This window comes from Sinohyriopsis cumingii, chromosome 5, assembly GCF_028554795.1.
Source record: "Sinohyriopsis cumingii isolate HCF-2022 chromosome 5, ASM2855479v2, whole genome shotgun sequence".
NCBI lineage: Eukaryota > Metazoa > Mollusca > Bivalvia > Unionida > Unionidae > Sinohyriopsis > Sinohyriopsis cumingii.
The window spans coordinates 72,191,568-72,215,890 of NC_142965.1; the positions used below are offsets into that span (position 1 = coordinate 72,191,568).

General features: G+C 34.8%; 1 protein-coding gene across 1 annotated transcript; it reads right to left on the reverse strand.

The window, feature by feature from the left end:
* Positions 1-61: 61 nt before the first annotated feature.
* LOC149799431 (uncharacterized) lies at positions 62-21,407 on the reverse strand. Its single transcript, XM_089958192.1, has 8 exons — positions 21,196-21,407; positions 13,374-13,550; positions 11,017-11,176; positions 10,052-10,166; positions 6,190-6,276; positions 4,786-5,181; positions 1,099-1,275; positions 62-118 (listed from the first exon to the last, which is right to left on the reverse strand). Exons 1-8 carry the CDS (start codon positions 21,386-21,388, stop codon positions 62-64), a joined length of 1,362 nt encoding a protein of 453 aa, XP_089814318.1. The 5' UTR covers positions 21,389-21,407.
* Positions 21,408-24,323: the final 2,916 nt, after the last annotated feature.

Here is a 24,323-nt window from a genome sequence, read left to right on the forward strand (position 1 = left end):
TGTACACGGTAGGTAATTTAATTATATACACACATTTTATACTGAAAAGGACATGGTAACATTAATTCGTTTGGAGAGGCTGATGTTGATAAAACTGCAGTATTGTTGGAACATTAGACTACAACACAATATTTAGTGTATTATGAGAGTTTACTTTGTGTTGTATCTTAAATAAGCATTCATCTTTGCGTGGGTTCTTTATTTTCGTGTGATAATGGTAGAATATTAATTTCCTAATAAAAATGACACTCAACCAGAATACATATATTTGCCCAGATCATGTAAAAATCAAATAGTGTAGGAACATTTCTGGAGAATCAACGTTTCCAGTATATTAATATTTTGTATCACTTGTGATTTGAGCTGTTACGTGTCAGTTATATTAGAAACTTTAATTATATGAAGTTTTCTAACGCCATTCAAAACATCCGCCATCACAATGGAGTTAATTAATTTTAAAGATCATCGAAAGTACTTCGTAGGAATAATTAGATTCTACAGAAAATGATTTGGTAATTCAATTGGAAATCACTTGTAGTCCCGATTGTACCAATGAATATACAATATACGTAACATGCATCGAGCCCGATTATTTGGATTCTAAATTGTTCAAGCAATGTCATATACGTGCCATAGCAAAATATGTTAGTTACCAGTTATGTTTAGTCAAGCATCACATACTAAGTAACGATTGCATGTATAACTATCCTAGGAAATATAAGATTGGATATATTGCTGATCACCCTTTGATCTACACCTCGTATTTCGCATCAATGTATGTAGATTACAAACGTTGTATTCCTTCATTCAAAAATATAAAATAAACTTCACGTGCAATGTAACTAGCATCATTTTGATACTTTTTTATTTCTTCAGTTCGGTGATTAAAACCGTTATATTTCTATTCAGAGTTATAAATAACAAACATAAATTATATTACCTAATCCGGACTCTCACAACCGAAGCTGACGACTGATGATATATTAACATACGCGTGGTGTGTGTGTGTGTGTGTGTGTTCGCATTTTCAGTATGGGGATTTTTATGACGTACGTTATAGCTCTCATTTGCAGCATAAACGCTTAAAAATAAAGTCACCTTATAAGAATATGCATTTTCTTGTCTGACGTCAAGAATATTATCCTTGCAGGAAACATGTTTTATGAGAGCTGGACTTCTGCAGAGGTCAATTAAAAATATATCTCCTCCTGCTCGCACAGCCACTGCACATGCACAAGTTGCAACATTATTGCATTGTTTTGTTTTCATCTGAACCTGTAATGAAGAAAGTATTGGTTTGCGAGACAAAATACTGCTGTGATGTTTGAATAGAAATACCAAATAAACACCCTTAATGCTATAGAGTCAACATGAACATCTAAGGAAACTACCGGACATGCTGTAAATGTTTATATCGGTATGTGATTCGCTTGGTAAGCAAACTAGCTTTTCAAAACCTAACACACACCATATAATGATTACTCACAAGAGACAATTACATCTAGTTCCCATGTCCTATTTAGTGCACATCTTTAGTATAATTGTAGAACAAATGACAACCAAAAGACAGTTTGTAAATTTTCGGATATTTCAAAATGTAGATTCCTGCAGATGCCAAGGAAAAACAAGAGCAAATATATACTTGAAACGAGTAAACTGGAGTGTGATGTAATTTAACATGTTCATGTTTGCTGCAGAAGTTGGGATGTTAATCGTTACCTTGTACAGAATGAATACCAAATTATAAATTCGAAAATGTATTACATTGGCGAAGGCAGTACACGGCTTTATTATCCTAACAAGCATATGATTCATATCTGTACCCTATTGAGAACATGCTTCATTAAAATAAAATAAACAATCGAAACTAACACAAGAAAGCCCAAACGTAAATAAACTGTATAATACCAGGTAGTACAGAACAAATGTTTCTGTTTTCTTGTCTTTGTGCTTGTATTTTCCAACTGCATTTTATTGAAAGATTGATACACTGAAACATCTTATGTAAAACTATATACTTCAGCCTTGTGTGTTACCTCTTGTTTGCTTGATCTATGACGGTAAAGGACAAATACACCAATATTTTGGTTTTCATAATATCTGAAAAAGTGTAACATTATGTAGCTATCAACTTTGAAAAAGGAAACAGCATTAAAACCCATTTTAGTCTTTAGTTCGAAAATATATATTGATATATAAGAGGTTTGTATAAATATACGGCTATAGTCATGTATGAACTAAACGAATCCAATTGTCAGCTTCATAAATAGGACATAAAATAGCATCCTCATTAATCCCGTGGACAATGCAAAGGTTGGACATTTACAGATCACATCTTATGTCTTCATATCTTCCCATATCTATTGACATTTTTTTCAAGACGAATACGTAGCATAGTTTGAAGTTTTGTCATTCTGGATAAAGCAATTGAACCATATTCTTATAGTTTTAACTTTCATTGCATCAAACATGTAACTTTTCAAGATAAATTTCGGTGATTCTTTATACCACTTTTCCGCAACTCATGCATCATAATAATTTCTAAGTAACATTATGTTTCAGTTTGTCTAGATTTGATGATATACCATTCTTTGCACCTGTAACCTATAATACTTTCTTCATCGTTTACACTTTACAGTGAAATCATACGTAACGATAGGAGATGGCTAATTTATATCCCCTTCACGATTATATTTATATTTGTTTTCGCCTTTTGCTTGTCTTGCATTAGAAAGTGTGTGGATTGGATGTTGTGATAATTTACTATGAAACAGTGTTTCTTATTATTAAAGATGAATGCGTTATAATTTGAAAAGTCTTTTTGTTATGCCTTGACCATCAGTGCACTGTATACCATAGCATGTCTGATAATGGGCATATTTAAAATGCATCCCAGATAGTGAAAGAAAATATGAAAACAACAAACATTTGTATACACACTAATAAGCATCATTCAGACGATCATACTCCGGTATCATAAGCATAATCAAGTTAGATAATAGGCCTCTAATGTATACTAAGAACAAGCTTAAACAAGCATTACATTGCACACTGAAATCTCGTTTTCGTTTTCCACACACAAAGGCCTCGATGTAGTGAAGTAAACTCCCCAAATAACTGTCCGAGCCGTGTACGGACACATCAACAAAAGAGTGACTAGCTAATATTCTTTGGATAAATCTTTAGGCCAAACATTTTACAAACCTTCCATCAAATGATCTCATGTGAGGGTCTACATATGAGTAGCACGTCTTTGCTTGCCATGATGACACAGTGGACGTTGTGACCTGAAACAAAATTCGATATATATATATATATATATATATATATATATATATATATATATATATATATATATATATATATATATATATATATATATATATATATATATATATATATATATATATATATATATTGCTGTCGGGCATTTGTGCGCACCTAAGGTTTTCGTTTCCAATATTGAAGCAAAACGCATACCGCATACCGAGTTCGAACGATTGACAAAAATAAAATACAGCAATGCTTACCATTTGAAAATATGCAATTGTCACCAGAATATTATATTCAAAATAATATTAATTTTTGACACAGGCGATACCACCACCCTGTTTTCCTGACTCGCGAGATATCGGCCTATTCTGCGCATAGCTTTGAAAAGATGTAATGTTTATCCATCTTGCTATAGAAAGGAAATATATTACTTTGGACTGTTTCTGTTAGCAGTTCAGTCGAGTATTTAGGTCAGGTTCATAGCTTGGTTTACAAAATTAAACATAACAATGCCAATTAATGGTAAGAGATATCAAGCAAACTAAGCTGTTCTTGTAAAAATGTTAGTAAAGTTCAATTTTTTTATGAAAAATAAGCTGTTACGTGGAAGAGAACCAACAATGAATGGGATGTAATGTGTTTACGTATTACTGATGGGGAAAATTACTACAGAATTTAGAAACAGACTATACACCTCTGAATTTGTTGATAATTTATGTTTTAGCGGCAGGTAGACACGTAGGGTAGTCGACGATTTTGTACGTGTGGGACAACGTCTTGCGAAATTGGAAACTTGGATAAAAATACAGTTTTGTTTTAAGGTACACATTTGCATATTTTATATAATGTATTTATTTGTATGATTCTAAAAGATTCATAGTAAATCAAAATTTCTGGGTTACACGTTCAAAAAGATCATATAGTAGGTCTTCACGTTGCCATTTCGAAATCACATTTTTATGTGCATTTCGAGTCCAAATGTGGGGTATTTTTGTACGCCTAGATGAATATTACTTTTCTTATTTAATGTACGATTCTTCTTTTTGGATACAAAATGGATTTTTGACCCAAAATAGCACGTGATAAAATGTTTACACAAATGACGTATCGTTGCGCAGAATTACACGACGCGCAGAATAGGCCGACATGGCGCTAATTCAGAATCATTGAATCGTACATTTTAATTTCAAACTGCGTTGCAAAAGTAAAATAAAAACAATAAACAGGAGAACGCAATTTTTAAATTAGTTTAACACTTCTACAGTTACTTGTAATGCACGCAGGATTCTCAAAAACTATTTATTTATAGACACTGATTCGTCCTGAGCTACTCAAAAATCACTTATATCTGTAAATAACTTGCATGTATGTATGTATGCATGTATGTATGTATGTATGTATGTATGTATGTATGTATGTATGTATGTATGTATGTATGTATGTATGCTTATACGGGAGTTTGCAGTTTGCTGTTTTCATTATATCTTTTCCATCATTTTTAGCCATACATACGATTATATTATTGATATAGGTCCCCTGTAAAATATTGTTCAATCCAATGCCTTTTGTTAAGAGTTTCAACACGAATCTGTTTCGTCCCAGTTGATAATCGTTAGAATCTCTAGTAGTAATTTTCAGTTCCGTCACATTGTTGTAAATAACTCCAGGTGTCCATTGATGATGATAAAATCCGGAGATTTGAACTCCACATCTCTGACCTTCCTGGACCGAAATGCTGCTACCTTTACAGTCATTGGAATCGTCCGGATCAAACACATGGACTGACAACAAGCACTTGGCTTGTGGGTTTCGATCGTTAGACTTGGATGAACATCCGAATGGAAAGGTTGGCTGCAGTTGTATAGTAGTTGTCGATCCTTGTATCATGTTCACGGTTGGATTCAGAACCTATGCAATTAAAGTATTATGTTGTGATTGCCCAGTCATAATTGGGACATCGCAAGATAACATTTTATAGTGTTGCTATTTTGCATTTACTTTATAAATTAATGTAAAGTATTAACATTATGGAACATACTGTATATAAAAAGTATTCGGTTCTATAGATGCATTGGTAAAACAAATAAGTTTAGAGATACAGTATTTCACACTAAAAAATAATACATCTTATATATAATTATTGCAATGCAAATAACACTAGTAAGATTAAAATCTATTCGATAATATCTAAAAATGATTAACATACATGCATATACTAAATCATGTATTTGCACATCGTAGTTAAAGTCAAAACTAATTTGCAAAGATACGAACATTTTATTAGATTGTGACAATAATTTATTTTGTATATTACTGAAACAAACTGTTTGAAGAATTAATGTCATTAAACATCTAGTTTCAAGATATGTGATAATTTATATAAAATTAGCGATCAATACTTATAAGAATCTATTCGAGAATACTATAGTGAACCAGCATCGAGGAATATTGCAAATATGAGACATTCATTGATTTTGTCTGTGTTAAAATACAATACCTCCTATATTTTAATTTAAAAAATTATGATATTTTTATGGACCTATGTGCATGGTATTGATTTGAAAGCAACGATAGAAATTCTGATTTTATCAAAAGTTCGATAAAGACACTATTACTATTGGTTCGTAATTTGTTAAATGTTTGGTTGCTCTGAGTTCGAACACACACATACACATACACACACTCACACGCACAAACACAAACCCTAAAGGCATTATAATACAATCCAGTCTATGGTTTTTATAAGGAAAATACTGTTCTTTATCCTGAATATTTCTAGTCATGACGAATTAGATCATCAACTAATTACTTTCTTCTTCCTTATTGAGATTGCACTCATTTGTGAATGTTCTCTTTTTACAGTTCATTAACATATATTGTACAAAATAGGGCGAACTATTTAAACTGGATAACTACCCTTATTCCAAGCCAAAACTGGAGACTTGTCGTTGAGTTACCGGTAGTGTCTTCTCTATTCTTGCTTGAGTTGATAATGCAGTTAATCTTCAAGGAAAGAATATCTCAAAATATATATTATTAATGCAAGTAGCTTAAAGCATTATTCAGGTATAGCACGTGATTAGAAGATAATTGTAATTATATATTTACGAGTGACACACCTGCCCTACACTAATAGTTTTATGACAGCAATGCCAAATATAGGCTACATTAGTTATCCGTGCAAGAGATTCACGATTTTTCGGTTACGCTTTGATATTTCATTATACTACTACTACTACTACTACTACTACTACTACTATTACTACTACTACTACTACTACTACTAATAATAATAATAAGACAAATAATAATAAAAATAATCTAAATCTAATGTTTTCATACTACGATTGTATTTATTGGACCTCAAAACAGTTAGCATTGTCTAAAGCAATGTATATACTGTGATATCTCAAGATAAGATTTTATTTAGTTCCCATTCCTCATTTTATATTCTCAAATATATATATATATATATATATATATATATATATATATATATATATATATATATATATATATATATGCTCATTTTATTTCTCTTTTGACTTTACAGAGCGTGCAAATACACATATTGCATTAACGTGTATAAAGAAATTAATTTCTATTGTAAACAAACAATGGACGCAGACGCCAGCACTTTTGATTTTATTAGGTCGAGCGCGCTATTAAGGTCTAATTTATCTGGGTGAAGGCATATGCGCAGTAATAATGTTGTTGTTGTGCAATGATGGATCTATGTTTTTTTATTTAGTTTGGAATAATAATATTAATAATAATGAGGACTTTGTATAGCGCCTAATCCTTAGAAGCTCTAAGCGCTTTACAACATTAGACAACACATATAAGATTAATACATCTAATGTTATGATTACAAAAACAAACACCATGAAATTAGAAAACGTTAAAAAAACATGCTGAGAATATTTTAGGTAGGAAACATTATTCAGTCTTTAAGTTTATAATTGCAGTCGAAATAAGTGAGTTTGAGAGCCCTCTTGAATGTGATCATTGTCTCCTTTTGTCTAAGCTCAGTGCGCAGTTCATTCCACGTTGCTGGGCCTGGTATGCAAAAGAACGCTTTCCATATGACTTTGTTTTCATCGTAGGAATAATGAGTATACGATTGTCAGAAGAGGAGCGTAAGTATATTGCTGGTGTGTACACACGGGTGAAGTCAGATAGGAATGTTGGACTAGAGTCCGACAGTGAAACGTAGCACAGAAAACAAATTTTTGTGTTTGATTCGGGATCGAATGAATAGCCAGTGTAGGGTACAGATCAGCGGGGAGGTGTGCTCTAATCGTGGTACTGTAAGTATGATCCGAGCAGTTGTGTTTTGAACTATTTGAAGTTTCTGGAGCAGATAGTGAGATGAACCAGACATAATTGAGTTACAATAGTCCAGTCTTGAAAGTACTAATGAACACACAAGTGTTTTAGTGACATCAACTGAACGATATTTGCGAATTGAGCTGATGCGTCACAGCTCAAGATATGCATCCTTGCATACGTTCATGACATGTTGGTGCAATGTGAGAGTACTGTATAGAGTAACACCTAGGTTTCGTACTGATTGTATGAATTTAATGTTGGTGTTGCTGGTATTAATTTTTTGAGAGTAAAGGATGTGAATGAGAAAGTCTTTGTGTTGTGATAAGAATCATTCATCTGCAGCTTATTACATGTCATCCATGATTTCACATCATAAATGCACCTCTCTACACTTTGGATGGTAGCATCGACTTAATTTGGGTGGCTAGATTTGTATATTTGAGTGTCATCAGCGTACAATTGGTGAGACACTAGATGATGATCTATGACACTTGAGAGCGACTGAGTGTACAGAGTGAAGAGAATAGGTCCAAGAACAGACCCCTCTGCAACACCACAACATAGATAAACTGGGTTGGAGTGTATTCCATTTGCAGATACAATATGTGTCGTGTTGGCCAAGTAGGACTTGAACCACAGCAAGGCTGTATCATGAATGCGAAATACATGTTGGAGACGGTGAAGTAATATATCATGGTTTATTGTGTCAAATGCTGCAGACAAATCAAGGAGGGCGAGGACTGTAATCTTTCCACTATCCAACGCAGAGAGAATGTCATTAACTACTTTTAGAAGAGTAGTTTCAGTACTGTGGCAAGGGCGATATGCAGATTGTACATTGCTAAAAAGAATGTTTGAATTTAGATGAGATACAAGCTGGGATAGAACACCCTTTTCTAAGAGTTTTATATGAATGGGATATTAGAAACTGGGCGGTAGTTCTTTAAACCGTTATGGTCTAGTGTTGGTTTCGGCAGCAAAGGCTTTACAATGACAGTTTTGAAAAATGATGGGAATTCTCCCGATGAGAGAGAGGTATTAATAACATCAGTTAGTGAAGGCAAAACTGGATCCAAGCACTCAGTCAGCTGTGATGTTGGAATTGAATCAAGTTCACATGACTTTGGTGCACTCTTCATCAGGATTGTACGTAGGACATCCATAGAGAGAGGTTCAAATGGTGATAATGGTTGTCGCTCAAATTCTGTATCTCAACTGTATGGTGAAGATGATTCAACTAAAATTGTGGTGTCAAGCCTATCTCTAATGGTTTGTACTTTGTCACAGAATATATTTGCAAACATGTCCATAAGGTCGACTGGAGAGAAGGTAGTTGGAAGTGTTGTAGATTTTGTCCTTGAGATTAGCTTGTTAGTAATCTCGAAGAGCTCTTTGCAGCTGGAACTCTCCATGATCTTAGTAGTGTAGTGGGCTGATTTCGCTGCATGGACTATATTTGTGACATTCTTCCTAGCGGCTTCATATATTTGCTTATGGATAATCAGTCTGGTGGAAAGCCAAAGCCTCTCAGTTTTACGGCGGTCTCTTTTAGCAGTGCGAAGCTGGTCCCTAACACTGCTATACCATGAAGCATACTTTTGAATTGATACTCTGCACTTGGTAGAACTATAAATTTACACCAGACAGAACGGTATGTGCTATCCCTTGATTCCTATAAATAGGAAGGTAAATCTTTCTGAGTCTTCATTTCAGTTGCAACAACTTTTGAAATACACTTCCCCAATTTTGTTTTAAGATAATCTCATTTAATATGCTAAGGCCAGCTTTGCTATAGAACCAAACGTCCCTTTTATACCTGGAAACGAGCACCAAATACATTGTAATTAACGGAAATGTAGTGCGATGATTAATTATAGATGGTTCATCAGAGATTACATTCGCACGTCGCATCTTGTATAATGTCGTCAAGACATGTTTTTAGTTGCTGGCCCAAAATCCAATTTATGACGAACATAACTTATGTCTACATGTACTTTTGATATTGTAGTATCTACTTGAGTTATATTGATCCATACATTAGATGTTGATGATGATAATGATGATGCTGATGGTGATGGTGGTGGTGGTATTGTAAGGATCATGATAGGTATTATGCAGAAACATTTGTTACAAGTCCTCAATTTAGTTCTACTTCCAATGAAAACAATACGGAGAGATATATTCAAAGTGCAGTCGTGACTGCTGATAGCAACAGTGGGCAAAACTGCATTTAAACACAATTAAAAACGTACAACTATAACTATAGTGGCATCGTTTGAGTGATTTAAGACTATATACTTCATGCGAATATTTACAAAAATGTCTATACACAAGTTTATGTTCGACATTTTCTTCTTATTGTAGATGAACAAAGAAACGTGACTCTTTAAGTTCTAAAAATGTTGATGTTAATGTTTTAGCAGTATGATTACTTGCTAATACTCACGTTAATATCCAGTTTGTAGCCACTCTGGATTAATTCAGTCTCATACAAATCGGTCTCATTTATAGCAGAAAGTTTAACAGGCCCTTTTCTTACAAGGAACAGGTCATTCACATACCTGACATGAAGCCAAAAGTAAGAGCTCATAGATAATATCAATATAAATATGAATCTCTCTATTTTAAGTTAGATGCACACACACAAATATATATTGTTGTTGTTGTTTTTGTACGGTTTAACACAATGTTTCAGCACAAAATAGGGTATACATGGCGGCCAGTATAACTGGTGGAGGAAGAACCCTGAAAAACCCCGGGAAGAACCACCGACCCACAAGAAGCTACTGGCAAGCTTTCTCGCGTACCCACGTTAGAAGAGCCTGAGACTAGAACCCACACAGAAAGAGTGAGATGGAAATTAAAAGGGACACAATGCATTTATGTTTATTACACTTGAAAGGAAATAAAAGATAAAACTAGAACACACATTTCAAATGATACAGAAGTTATTTAACTGGTATTCATTTATTAAAGTACTGCCTCCATTGTGCGTAAAGTGATATTTCCATTGATCCAGAACGGTGAGCGCTTTAGACCACTCAGCCAATCGGTGCACTTCCAATTCCCTAGGAAAACAACTAAGTTTTCGATGCAAGCTGCATCACAGCGGATCATACTTACGTTTTTGTCCTTTTGTCCAAGGGTTTTATAATTCATGCAAACTGAACCGAAACAAAATTGACACCCGTCATATATACATATATTTATAGTTTATGTTCCATCCATACCGAACTTCAATATCAATTATGCGGGTAATGATAAATATAGATTGGGGCACATGCGTTAAAGCTGACATTGTACATGTCTTCAAAAGAATCATCAGCAAAGAGTTCTACAGACAAAAAGATGGTTGTATTACGCATACGTATTAATACCTACAAACTAATGTCATGATAATTTAATGTTTACCAAGACACATAGTAGAACAATTCATCAGTCTCGTTTCCATTAAACTGACAACGCAAATACAATTGTGGTTTTTTGAAGGTTCGCCCAGCTACGTCTTTCTGATCTCTGAAGGATAGCCCCGGCTCAACTGTAGCACGGTAGGTTGAGGGCTCCGTCGGATCTAGAACGATACGGATACTTGATTTCTAACATAGCTTATTGAATTGATAATATTGTACAGAGAGAGTTTACTCAAATAGTGAAATAAGATCATAAAATAAAATCAAAATGAAAAGTGTCCAACTCATTTTCTTATATCAGCCAGTTCTCGTTCTTTTTTTATTACCTTTTCTCCAAAATTTTAATTAATGTTGAACTAAACAAGTGTGCACATCAAATACCAATCATTAACACACTGCTAGAGAACTTACTTGTTACCAAAATGAACTGCATCACACCTTTGACGATTTATTAAAATAACTGGTAAAGAAAAAAATGCCGTGGACCCATGCCATAAATGTGCACCTTACCGACCACTTTCGTGCAACGACAAAATTTAGCACATTATCAATTATGAAATATGTATGTATGTATGTATATATATATATATATATATATATATATATATATATATATATATATATATATATATATATATATATATATATATATATATATATATATATATATACACACACTTAAGGCGAAAAGCGTGAACAGGATATACACTTTATGTGATCTACGGGTCAATTGCTCAATGCCAGGAATACTGAACTGCAGAAAACGAAAACTACCTGGAACAATCTAAAAATAGGAAATCAGGTTTGGAGCACAGTAGTTTAACTAATGTGAAAACGCCCATAAGTTATAACGAAAGAAGAGATATAATGGTCCCATCCCATTGTGACCTTTCACCCATTTGATAATTAGTATAGAGAACATCGATTTACCGACAGTGACAATCTTCTAAACATAGATGACAAAACATGGGTTTGGTTTGAAGAAACGATATGTGTTTTGAGTTTGCTTGATTTCTATATAATGATCCCCAAGCTTGGTAAAGGGAAGTTGATTAGGTTCAATGCAGCCACGGGTCATAATATGGAAGTGAAGGAGACGGTAGCCAGGGTGACTCAGTGGTCATACTCGGAGATTCATTTCCTAAATGGTGCGATTTTGAATGCTCTCTTCAGATCAAACCTTGTCAGTTACTGTGATGTGTGCTAGGAAAAGACACTTAACTCTAAATGCAACAGCACTATATAAATTTCTGGTGTCATTGAAACGTAAAACAACAATGATGATCGAAATATTTGAAAATTTGAAGATAGTGCAGTCATCCTGGCCTTTCTTTGTCTGTATAAACAAAAGATAGTTCTTTTTTATGTGAAGACAGAAAATCGAGACAAGTCAAGACTGTTATGGGGATTTCTTCATATTCATGAACTCAGTGATGAAAACGTATCTCTTATGTTTCTACAAATACTAGCACATGTATAATATATTACAGTCAGAAATATTATATATTCTTCTGAAAATCTTTGTCATGACATATAAATTCAAGAGAGAGAGAGATAGAGAGAGAGAATTATAAATATACACCACACAGAACGGAAACTATTGTTCCTGGATTCCTATAGAATAATGCTTGATAATAGTAGGCAGAGTTAATAGTTTAATACAAATAATACTATCATATAACACCGATAGAGTAACATCATTTTGTTATGTGTGCTTGTTCATGAGGGAATATGTGCTTGTGTGTGCAGGCAATGCGATGGATGCCGTTTTCCTGCGCACCTGGGTTCGAATCTCCATAGAGCACGAATGAAATCTGCTCTAACCTGTATGATAGTAATATTTGTATTAAAATATTACTTATGCCTTCTATTATCAAGCATTCTTCAATAGGAATCCAGGGAGATTAAGTTCCGTTCTGCCTGGTGTATATTTATACTTCTCTATAATTAATTTTCTTTCATTGGAATCCGGGATGACTGTGTAGACACATGATAATTAATTATTAGGTTGTCATACGAGTGTGTCTGGTACACATGAGTGCATATAACACCGATTGAGTAACATTATTTTTGGTGATGCGTGCTTAGTCGTGAGGGAGTATGGGCTCGTGAGTGTAGGGGCAAGGCGATGGATGCCATTTAACAACGGTCCTGTGTTCAAATCTTCTTAGAGTACGAATTAAAAATTCTTTAACCCGTATGATAGTAGTGTTTTTATGAATATATATATATATATATATATATATATATATATATATATATATATATATATATATATATATATATATATATATATATATACATAAAGAAAGACAGATGTTTTTTCTATGTTCCTTCTCGATTTGCTATCCTACTCACCAAAGCAAAAGGCAATCCAAGAAAAGGGCGCAGGAGAGAGTTTGTAGAGCATGTGCGTTCCACAATTTATAACTTCAATTTCATCGTCAAATGAATACAAATGATCGCATATAGTCGATGGAGTTTTCAAGCAAGCCTTTCGTTTCACTCTTCCGTCACTGACCTTGGGTATGGTGCCTTAATAACAAAATCATCAATGTAAAGAGTATATGGCAAAATGTTTCAAATGGCAAAAGGCTTCAACTGTTTGCACGAATGTAATATTCCTGATACATGCATAGTTTCAAAATGCCATACATTTGGTTTCCTTACACAATTTAGTAACAAATAAACTTTTTATGTTTAGATGATTAATAGCTTTGTCGGGTAATTGAATGTTTATATATACGCGTACCAAAACAGAGAAGATTCGGTTTTGCGAACTTAACTCTGTCAGGATAAATCTTATTTTATGTAGGAAATTTACAGAATGCCACGTATTAACTATCAAATTATGTACCATGAATATTCGGGAGAATCTAGAATACTTTGGCAAGACATTCGGACATTATTTATATTTATGAAAATTACCGCCACATGATATATTAGGTGTTTAATTAGTGCTGTTCCTTTTTTGTTGCTGTTGTTTCGCTTTGGGACTTTATTCATTTGCTTTCCTTGCAGTTTAAATAAATAAGAAACTAAAGTAAAATTAATGATAAAATGATAAATTCACTGTCCATCTTTCAATATGGTACCTATTTTCACACATGTTGTGATTAAGCACAATAACTATTCTCGCACAAAAACACTCTTTCAGGCATGAAAACGTATATCGAAATAAAAACATTCCTTGTGCAGTTATGGAGTTGACAGTCAAGATTATTGATTTCGCAAAATAAAATAAAATAAAAGATAAAAACAACTCGGATATTACTTTTATACCTTTATGAATGAGTCGAGGGAATCAATGGGCCCAAAATTTGAAAGATTAGCTTGAACATTTGTAAAGTTTAATTTGTAGGGTTTTTTCTCACTCGAAGTAGTGTTAGCACAACAAACACAATGTTTTAAAATGTATTTGTTGTAGTACAATTACAGGTAGAAAACGGTATTGTGAATAAGTTTACCCATTTAGGGATGTTGTCAATGCAGACTAAGACTGATCTGTTAAGAAACAATCCGTTTACCCAGAATGAGCAGCTACATCTGGCTCCATCTGGAAAGACTTATCCTGTGGATCAGACGGTCGATCAGATATACGAATCCTCTCCTCTATGTTGTTGTTGTGGGGTTTAACGCCATTTTTCACCACACGATATGCTATGCCTGGCGGCCAGTATTAATGGTGGAGGAAGAACTCTGGAAAACCCTGGGAAGAACCACCGACGCACGAGAAACTGCTGGCAAGCTTTTACACATACCCACATTGGCCGAATCCTAGACTCGAATCCACGCAGACAGAGGTGAGATGGCAGTGATCCGTAACGCAGAGCGCTTTAGACCACTCCGCTATGTAGGCAGATGGCTAATAGCTGTCGATAGTCCAGGTCACCAGTTCAGGTGCAGTAGGACCTGATTGCCAGCCGCCTGATCCAGATTTATCTCCAGACGTCTGGACATTTTCGTAAAACTGGGTTCGGTCGGGAAGAGATAACTGAATGATTGTAACTGTAACAATCCTGTATTTAAATCCAAATTCATTTAAATTAAACTCAAAACGCTATTTATGAAAGTATCCCCTCAGATCACCATATACTTTTATATCCTGTGACGATGAGATTTTAGAAAATCAACAGCTGTGGATGCACCGTGAAATGCAGCTGCAGACTGACATACAAGTGTTTCAGAGCATGAGGTCGTTTTTCTCTGGAACAAAACTGCAATGGAACATGACAGCTCCCTGTGTGACTGAGCATTCCTTTTCGGGATCACACTGCTGTCCATTTTATTACAACGAAGATGCTAGAAAAGGTATCCTATACATTGACTGATTGGCTGGAAACGTGGCAATCATACAAGAATTGATATGGATCAAACATCGCCAGCTGAATAACCGATAGGTGAATAAAGGAGATGCAACCCAATATCTGCATCAGGATTGCGCTAACACTAATGGACAGTACGCAGTAAGCAGAAAACCTGCGAAACTCAATATCCATATATATGTCATGTGGGAATCTATCTTAGGAATGGCAACTCACCGGAGAAGGAGCAAGTTCTGGCTTACTATGATGTGGCACAAGAAAAGAAACGTCGACAAGAAACCGGTGTTTTCTACCAAAACGAGAATGACAAACTAATAACGGTGAGACTGGTGTGGTTTTGAAACGAACCATGCAACTCTAATTAGTGCTTATGACCAATCCAGATGAGGAATAATGATATGAAGTTCTGGATTGCCTTATCGCAGAAATGCCGAAGGCAGATTAAGCCGTTTCATTTGGCAATGACAGTGCTAAAGTTTCCACAAATCAAAAGACGTATCCATGCGTTATAGGCAAGTATGGCTTCCAAAACGAAACAACATCGGATCAATCCTACTGAGGAAATGCACTGAAGACGATCTCCTAATCACCAAGTCTGTCTACCATACAATACATAAAGTGGTAAGCAGCAAGTTTATGTAAAGAACTATATGAAATACTTAATGCTGAACTAACCAGAGACGCATGGTTTCCAAGCACGATATCCGGACTCAGACAAAGCGGACGACTAACAAGGCAAACGAAGGAACAAAATATCAATGTTTTCAAAGTAAAAATTCTTGTTAAAACTTTTTTTTATCAAACACTGAGCAGGCAACTATAAAGAATTGATGAAAACTACGGTATGCTTCAGAAACTTTGTGTACATGGCTGCACCCAAACAAACATTATATCTGTTTGTAAGTAAGCATAAAGATCTTTCGGGCAGGGGGACATAACTTTATAATCTAAGAAAACTGTATAATCTACGAAAGTGGTTTTCAACAACATTAATATGGCTGTCCAATTCAAATTCAGAGAATTGCAAAACTCATGGGCGAGCAACAAGACAATATTCAATGACATGAAGAAGTATGATGCTTCGATGACATCATACCGAGCTAATACATCTCAAATAGTGTGCTGATAATATTACACTGACCACTGGGCAAAAAGCAAAACGTTACACTAAAGAAGAACAGAGCACTTCACCAACATTCAGTGAAGGCGCAGGTAAACTTGTGCTTCGAGTGGAAATCAGCACATTTCGCTTAGCGTCCTCTGCCACAACTAGTTAGAAAAGAAATGTACGTACTGTCCATTGCAAAGCGTCTGAAAGAGATTGTATACCATCGGATGTCTAAAAAGCCTGAACAGGGCATATAAACGGACAGAACTCTTCCAGGCAATGTGGACTCAAAGAAAATCATGGGCTACTTGTTGATGCAGAAAGCAACATTCCATACTACAGAATCCATTGGAGCATCTCCTTGCACTCAGTAACTGACAAAACCTTCGTCACATTGCTACCAAAACGACTGGGTCATCACAGCGAGCAGGGGGTCATTGTGGCTAACGGAAAGGACACATATGAGCCACCTGAGCGAATCCGATTACCAATGGTGTACCGAAAGACTTCATTTTGGTTCCCCTGCTCTTCAACATGATGCTCTGCCATGCTAATAAACTCTTTACATAACTAACCCAAGCTTTCCATCGGAACAAAATGCAGAAATTTCTCTTTTCATAATCATATTCTCTGACGACTCCTCTCCGAATGCCTAATATGAATATGCGTGTTCTATTTCACCACAGCTTGTTACAGTTTCGATGTGACAGCCATTAGGTGGAAAATATAGGTGATGCAACAATTTGTACTTGCAACATGCCACCATAGTGAATGGCCAAACCCTCCTGCAGTGGAGAAGTTCACCTACCTCGACTGGAAATTGTCACGTACAGTCCACAGCAATGAGGACATCAACGCCCGAGTATCCAAAGCAGTTGTTGTCGTTTGCAAGCCAAGTGCAAATATGTGGGAGTGAAGTGTAATCGATATGTTATATAGGATTGAAGTTATGAAAAGTCATTGCATTTCTGATGGTGCTGTGAGCCTAATATGCCAAGAAGCTGAGCCATTTTAAATGTTCTGCTCAAGGAAACTGATAACGCAAAGATGGCAGGACAGCGTCCCAGGCACTGAGGTTGTCACGTTTGCAGACATTCCAAGCATCCCACGTCGCTGACATATTCACAGCTGAGATGGGCAGGCCACTTTACCAGTGTTTCAGACAACCGACTATCAAATAAATATTTTATGAAATTCAAAACCTGAACAATTTTGACTTTACGAGATAATATGTATTTGTGCCAACTATTTGGATGAGACAAAAGGATTGACAAAACCACTTGTGTCAAAAAAGTAATATTCAAGAGAATTAGAATTTTAATTTGTCGATTTCTTTAATCACAAATATGTCTTGCAAAGCGTTAGAAAGATAAAGAATCACGCTCTTCATTTACAGATGTCAGCATTTTAAGAATAAGACGGTATAAGTATATCAATAATTTAAAATGATTTATGTGATGTGGAAAATGCACAACGTTGCTCTAGGCTAAATTTACAGTACAATTCGAGCATCTCATAAACCTAAATTTTTCAGATCAAGACTCTCTAGTATTCTAAATAAATTTGACATCGGGTTTTGTTCCTAAAAGGTGTTTTTTAATTTGCCTGTAGGAAACCTTGTGCGCGCCTACGGAACTTGGGTATTCTTCAAAACCCTTGTAAATTTTTAATATTCACCTTCCTGCTGTGGCTCGATCTGTAGGTTAGTCTGCATTATGACTCTCGTGTGCTTTATCAAAAGCTTTAAACTATATACTGTGCAGTATATATGTGAATGTCTGATAATATATACCAGAGAGAGGTGATTAGGGATTTATAAGTGTCCTCAATGCAATGTTTTTCACCCGAAATATATGGCAGCTGCTCAGTGTTTTCAGTAGATTAATTTGTTGCGATTTTGTATTATGCAACATTTTATATAGTCGTAGTAGTATCGTTTCTACTAATTCAGACTGAAGCAAAACGATTTGAAAAGGATGGTATATACATCAACATTCAATATTATTCGAGCTGGAAATATCAAATGCGTTCTTCTTTAAAAATTAGGCAGAATATGTCTACATCTATACAACCAATGGGCGGATAGAAGTTTGTAACGTGACATTTAAGATTCTAATCTCATTCAACCCTTTCTTAAATCAAATCCTTCCACAAATATACATACTGTATACGACTATTGCAGGAAGAGAACAGCATTGTACATATTTTACATTGGATACGCAAATAAGCAAGTTTCCTCACTCAGATCATTACGAGGTTTTTATATCTTTACATTTTACTTCCTCTATATATTTCCGATAAGGATATTGGACATGTAATAGTTTACTTTATAAGAGTACTGTACAACAAACCATCACCATTATTTTGTGTATGGGAGAATGTCGTTATCTTGATTCCTATTCTGCCTAATTTATGGAATAGTTAAATGTTGATATTCGAAATGAGAGCATTAGATGTTCAAGAGAAATGTCTAAAATACATACTCAGACTTAAACTTTGTGATAAAAGAATATATTTGTCATATATAAACATGACACAAATAAATCGATGCCTTAGAAAACTGTACAAATTATCAATTTGAATTAAAGAAATTTAAAATGAGAAGTATCATGGAATACTGAATTTCCTTTTCAGTTATCATTGATAATACACATTTTGTTTGCTAGATAACAATGCAAAATCCATTATTGTTTCAACCGGACAACAAACACAAAAATGTATAATGAAAATAAAAGTTACTAACGTGGTATACAAATTTGAAATTTTGAGGCTTCAAACAGTTGTATCCCCAGATATACATTAATAAACATATTCACGGCAATTCACATTTATTGAAAGATTTACCTCAATTACCCTATGAAGAGTATAATGTTCTTATGTTTCATGTCTCCAGGGACCAGACGGACTTAAATAATTCTACAAAGATAGTATTCATATTGTTGGAGAGATACTCACCAAGTTATACAACTGAATATAGATGAAAAATATTTTAAGTGATTCACAAAAGTTTTGTTGTATTACACTGTTGTGCAAAGATCCGTGAAATCCAGGCATGTGTGAAAAAATATAGATCAATTTCCTTATCAAATTAAGATGAAAAATACCATAAATAGTATTTGCATCATTGTACGTATTATATATACCTATATTACACATACTGATAAATCGGAACGAGTCGAAGGTCATCAAATAATTAAAAGTTTCTATTTATTATGTATCATGCGTGATTATGTGGAACAAATACGATCTACTTTTTGACTTAATAATTAAGTAAATTAAAAGTATATCGACACAGTAAAGTTATAAAATCGAATCGATAATCTTAAATGTAATCCAAGAAAATATCATTGAATGGGCTTGACTATGTTGCACTGATTAATATTCTGATGGGAAATATTTAATAAACTCAATGGAATCATCCCGACCTTTTAAGGAATAAAATAGTTTGTGTTAAGCAGAAATATGTTCACGTTTGATTTCATAAATTTCTAGTTTGTTGCCTCAAGCAGAAGGACGTGTTTGAATTCTTAAAAAGAGGGCGATTGCAACATACATATCGAATATAAGATAATATCATTAAGAATTCAGCGTATACAAATATATATGTAACCAGAATTATTCGTCTAAATATAAATACTTTGCCATATTGGGTTGGACAGCAATTATTTTTTAGCCAAAATTTAATGTTAAATAATGGTACACACTTTTTTAAGTTTCAAGACGTTTTACAAATGCATGACATAATTTAAAGATTTCAAGGAGAACTATTTTCATGTATACACTGGCCTTTTCTTTCCAACGTATCGTTACTAAGTGGTAAAAATTGTCTAGAATTTTCATCAACACCTTTTATCAAATTTATCACCTTCCGAAAGAACCATTTTCTGGAAACAGAATGCGAGAACCTTGGTATATTATTAGAAGCTGAAAATATGCATGTTACTTGTTTCAAAATTATTCTCAGTCGTATAATCCATATGTACACATAGAGCCACGTGCTATTAAATATTGCAGATCCATTATATTAATTGTAAACTACACACATTGCATATGCAAATTATGAATACTCTGAAAATCAAATATGTTTGAATAAGTCTAGTGTATTTCTGCTTCTTTCAAGCTTCGTTTAACATGCACACATTAATTAAAATTACATATAAAAGAAAGAAAGAAGAAAATAAGATTCAGCTTCATAATATACGTAATTTGCAATGCATAAATCACAAATAGCCGTAACTATATACATTGTATGGAACCAAATAGGTGCATATAAAAGTATGTAGCAAGCAAACTACAAACCGTGTCCAGGAACAAAGCTTCTTTCGGAAGTATCTGCGTATCAAATTTAGTTAAATTTCATTTATTCCCAGTAAATCTACATATCCACTATAAACCATATTGTTGACTGATACATCGATGGTGAATCTGTCTGTCAGCTTTATCATTATCAGGCCCAGTTCGCCCAATTGAGCGGAGCTCTAATAATGTAAATCCGTAGGACAGCCATTTGTAAAACGCTCTACATTCTATTGATATTTTGTGTCATATGCCCGAGTATGAATACATATTCACCACCGTGTTTGATAGGCAAAATAAAAACATACTTAGTGACAATGCCAGTCTAACGAATATTAGTACTTGAACGCAAGGCTTCATCAAATATCTGATGAAGGAAATATCAATTATATGAGCATTTCAACCAAACTTGTACTTTCGTAGGTTAAAGTAATAATTTTAATATACTCACCATTCAACCATATTGGCCAATGAGTACCACATGAACTATAAGTACGCAAGCCACTTGGGTCAGTTGGCATGTTTCTGCTTCCAACGTCATACCAGCCAATAGCGAGATACGCATCTGTTATACAGTTTGCTCCTGAATATTGGCACTGATCGGTATTATTTGAGACTCTTTGTTCTATATCGTGCAGGGTCATGTGACTTCCATCGCAATTTTCCCCTGTGTGTATTAGTTAATTCTTTAAATGTACACACGTAAAAATGCGTTATTGATGTCAGCTTTCAATGAAACTTTTGCTGGATTATAAGGATTAAAATTTGCGTATCATCAAAGTGTTTAATATACAATAGAGTAAAATTTCAGAATATTAAGAGCAAACATTTAGTGGAGCGTTTGTCATGATTGTGTTTCCATCGAAATATTTTGTCATATGTAGATTTACATATTTTTATGAATAAGAGTTTCATGCTTACAAAGTGAGTTCAATGTTTTGCCGAGTTATGTATTTATTTGTAATAGTTGTTACTCTTAAGAGTAGTACCAGAATGGCACGCCTTATGTAGCGATGCAGACTAAGCATACAAGTAAAGAGCTAATGTTCAAGTAAAATAAAGCACGAAAATGTACAAATATAAAGAAACAAACAAACCAGATATTGTTTTTATTACTTCGATAACATATTTATTTAGAAGCTTATTTATATTTTTCAATTTCTCGAAATCAATGAGCAAGATGCAGTACACTGTGTCAATAGTGATCTTAAAGTGTCTTTTGATAAACTATTTGTTTGAACAATGAAACAGTTTGCCCTGCGAAGCTCCAAATAATCTCATTGTGTGCATGAATTGACGTTCTCTTTATTGTATTCACAATGAAGTTCTCAATTATTTTCTATTCATTGAACTGCGATACAATGAAGTATATAAAAACATTTAATTCACTATTTGTTTGTTCTCTTTTCTCTTGTTACAAAATACATGTCGACTGTGTCTTTTACATTGGAATAACAGCATACTAATCGCTGGTCACACCTACATATCATACCTTTAGTCACGTCATGAATGAGCCACACAAATATTAGCAGTTCACGGTTCATGCTACTTTCAGTTGTAATTTCTGGAAAATAAATAATACATTCTATGATCGTCGATGTTCAGTCTGAAAACAAAACAGTTGAGAACATTTTGCTTTGCAAATTCACATCCACTTGCTTTTTGTGATACTACGATAATCGAATGTGATAACATCGCCAACGTAAAAAAAATATTAAATAAACTACAAACATAATATGTTCTCTATAGACCTACATCTATTACTACAATTATTGCTGCCATAGCTGATAATCCTACTACTTCTGCTATTAATTATTTAACTTATTTAACTTGAAACAAATAAGTTCCCACCGTTTTAACAAAAACATGATTACTATCACAACTATTAAAGCTGCTAATTCAGTCACGGCGGCATTTAGTGAATGGGTGGATTGGAGGCATTACGGCCGAAAATCTGGGTTATCTCAATAGCCTGAGACTGATCAAATGACCACTATCACTGTGCAGAGAGAATTCCATATTAAAGACATTGCCGGGTTTCGTGAGGAGCATCTACGTTCGAGATTTCCAGGAAAAAACAACCAGTCATTAAGGATCTGCTTGGATTGCACAGGAAAAACAAACGCATGTTCGATTTCAGCTGAATAGTTGACGGGGTGGGGAAAGACATGCGTCGAGACGAGTGTTAGCAACAAAGCATTCCAAAATGAGAGACTCCTTAATTCACTAATTATGTTCGCTAAAAGGAGACTAACGTTTAATCATACAATGTATTTGGCATTGGATAAAACGCTTTCACACGCGAAGAACAAGTGGCCACCAGTGGAGTCATCTGTCGTTTATCGTAAGGAATCGTTACGTAATTCACCCATAGTGTCTGATGGGAGCCATTTCGTCGTCTGCGAAGGTACAAAATATAGGTCATGCGGGAGCGCATATATGATTTAGACGAGGTGTTATTGCGTTGTCTTTAACTACACCCATTATGATAGATCGAGGATGAATATATCATTCATCACGCATGTAGACGCCAGAGAAGTGTCGTCGAAACGACAGGCGATTCAAATATGCTGTTGGTCAAGATTGAAGAAAGCATTTACCAGTACTCCTATATGAATAAACCCAAACGTTTTAGCCACATCGCCGTCAGTGTTACTTATGGTAGCGGTGTTAACGACTCATTTCTTGGCAAGAAAACTGCTTGTTTCAACCACGACGAGAACTGTTGCCTTACCGGATGTTACAAAAACCGGAGTACAAACAGCGAACAACGGCATCATACGTCCGCATTTGTGCATCGTTTTTAATGTTTGTGCCCACAGTTCGAGTCAAATGCCGTACTTTGCCTCACGGTTGTCTTTGTGGTCTTGATCTGGATGAGCGTCGCTATCATTAGGACGCTTTCATTAGTAGAGACGCCGAGGGAATTCGCAGATGGTTTTTAGTTGTTAGCTACTTCGTTAAGCAGTCGTTTGGAGCGAGATAACAGTCTTTGTTGGTCGGTATTGCGCTTATGTAGGTTCTTTATCTATCGTTCCGTGATCGATGATAATGCTTCTTACAGGAGTCGTTGTACATTCAGCAGTACCGTCAAAATAAGCAGCTTTTCGTTTCAGAGGATAACCCGTCCAGAAAATACATGTATGATCAAGTCCATGAAGACATACATCAACATAAAGGCCAGTCAAGTCATTTTGTTTTAGCTGATGGTTAAAGTCTCACCCTAAGATAACAACGATTTGGATGTAGCTCGAGTCATTTTGGTGATCTTATGGCATAGGGTTATTTACTTTAAAAGCTTCTTTTGGCAATATAATCGCAGATTCATGAAAGAAATACCCGAGCTTGTATAATACCGTCACATTGTAATGTTGGTTATCTAACCTCGTCACACCTTGCAAAGCATAGACTATGTGCTAGGCGCACACATACTAGAAAGACCAGCGATAATCTGGAAGTCTTTGGTCATGACATATAAGGATTGGCTGATAATGTCCATGTGCATGAAGTATAACAAGTTGTTACCCACCACGACCGACGGTGTAGCTAAAGGTATCTAACAGCAATACACGGCGTAAT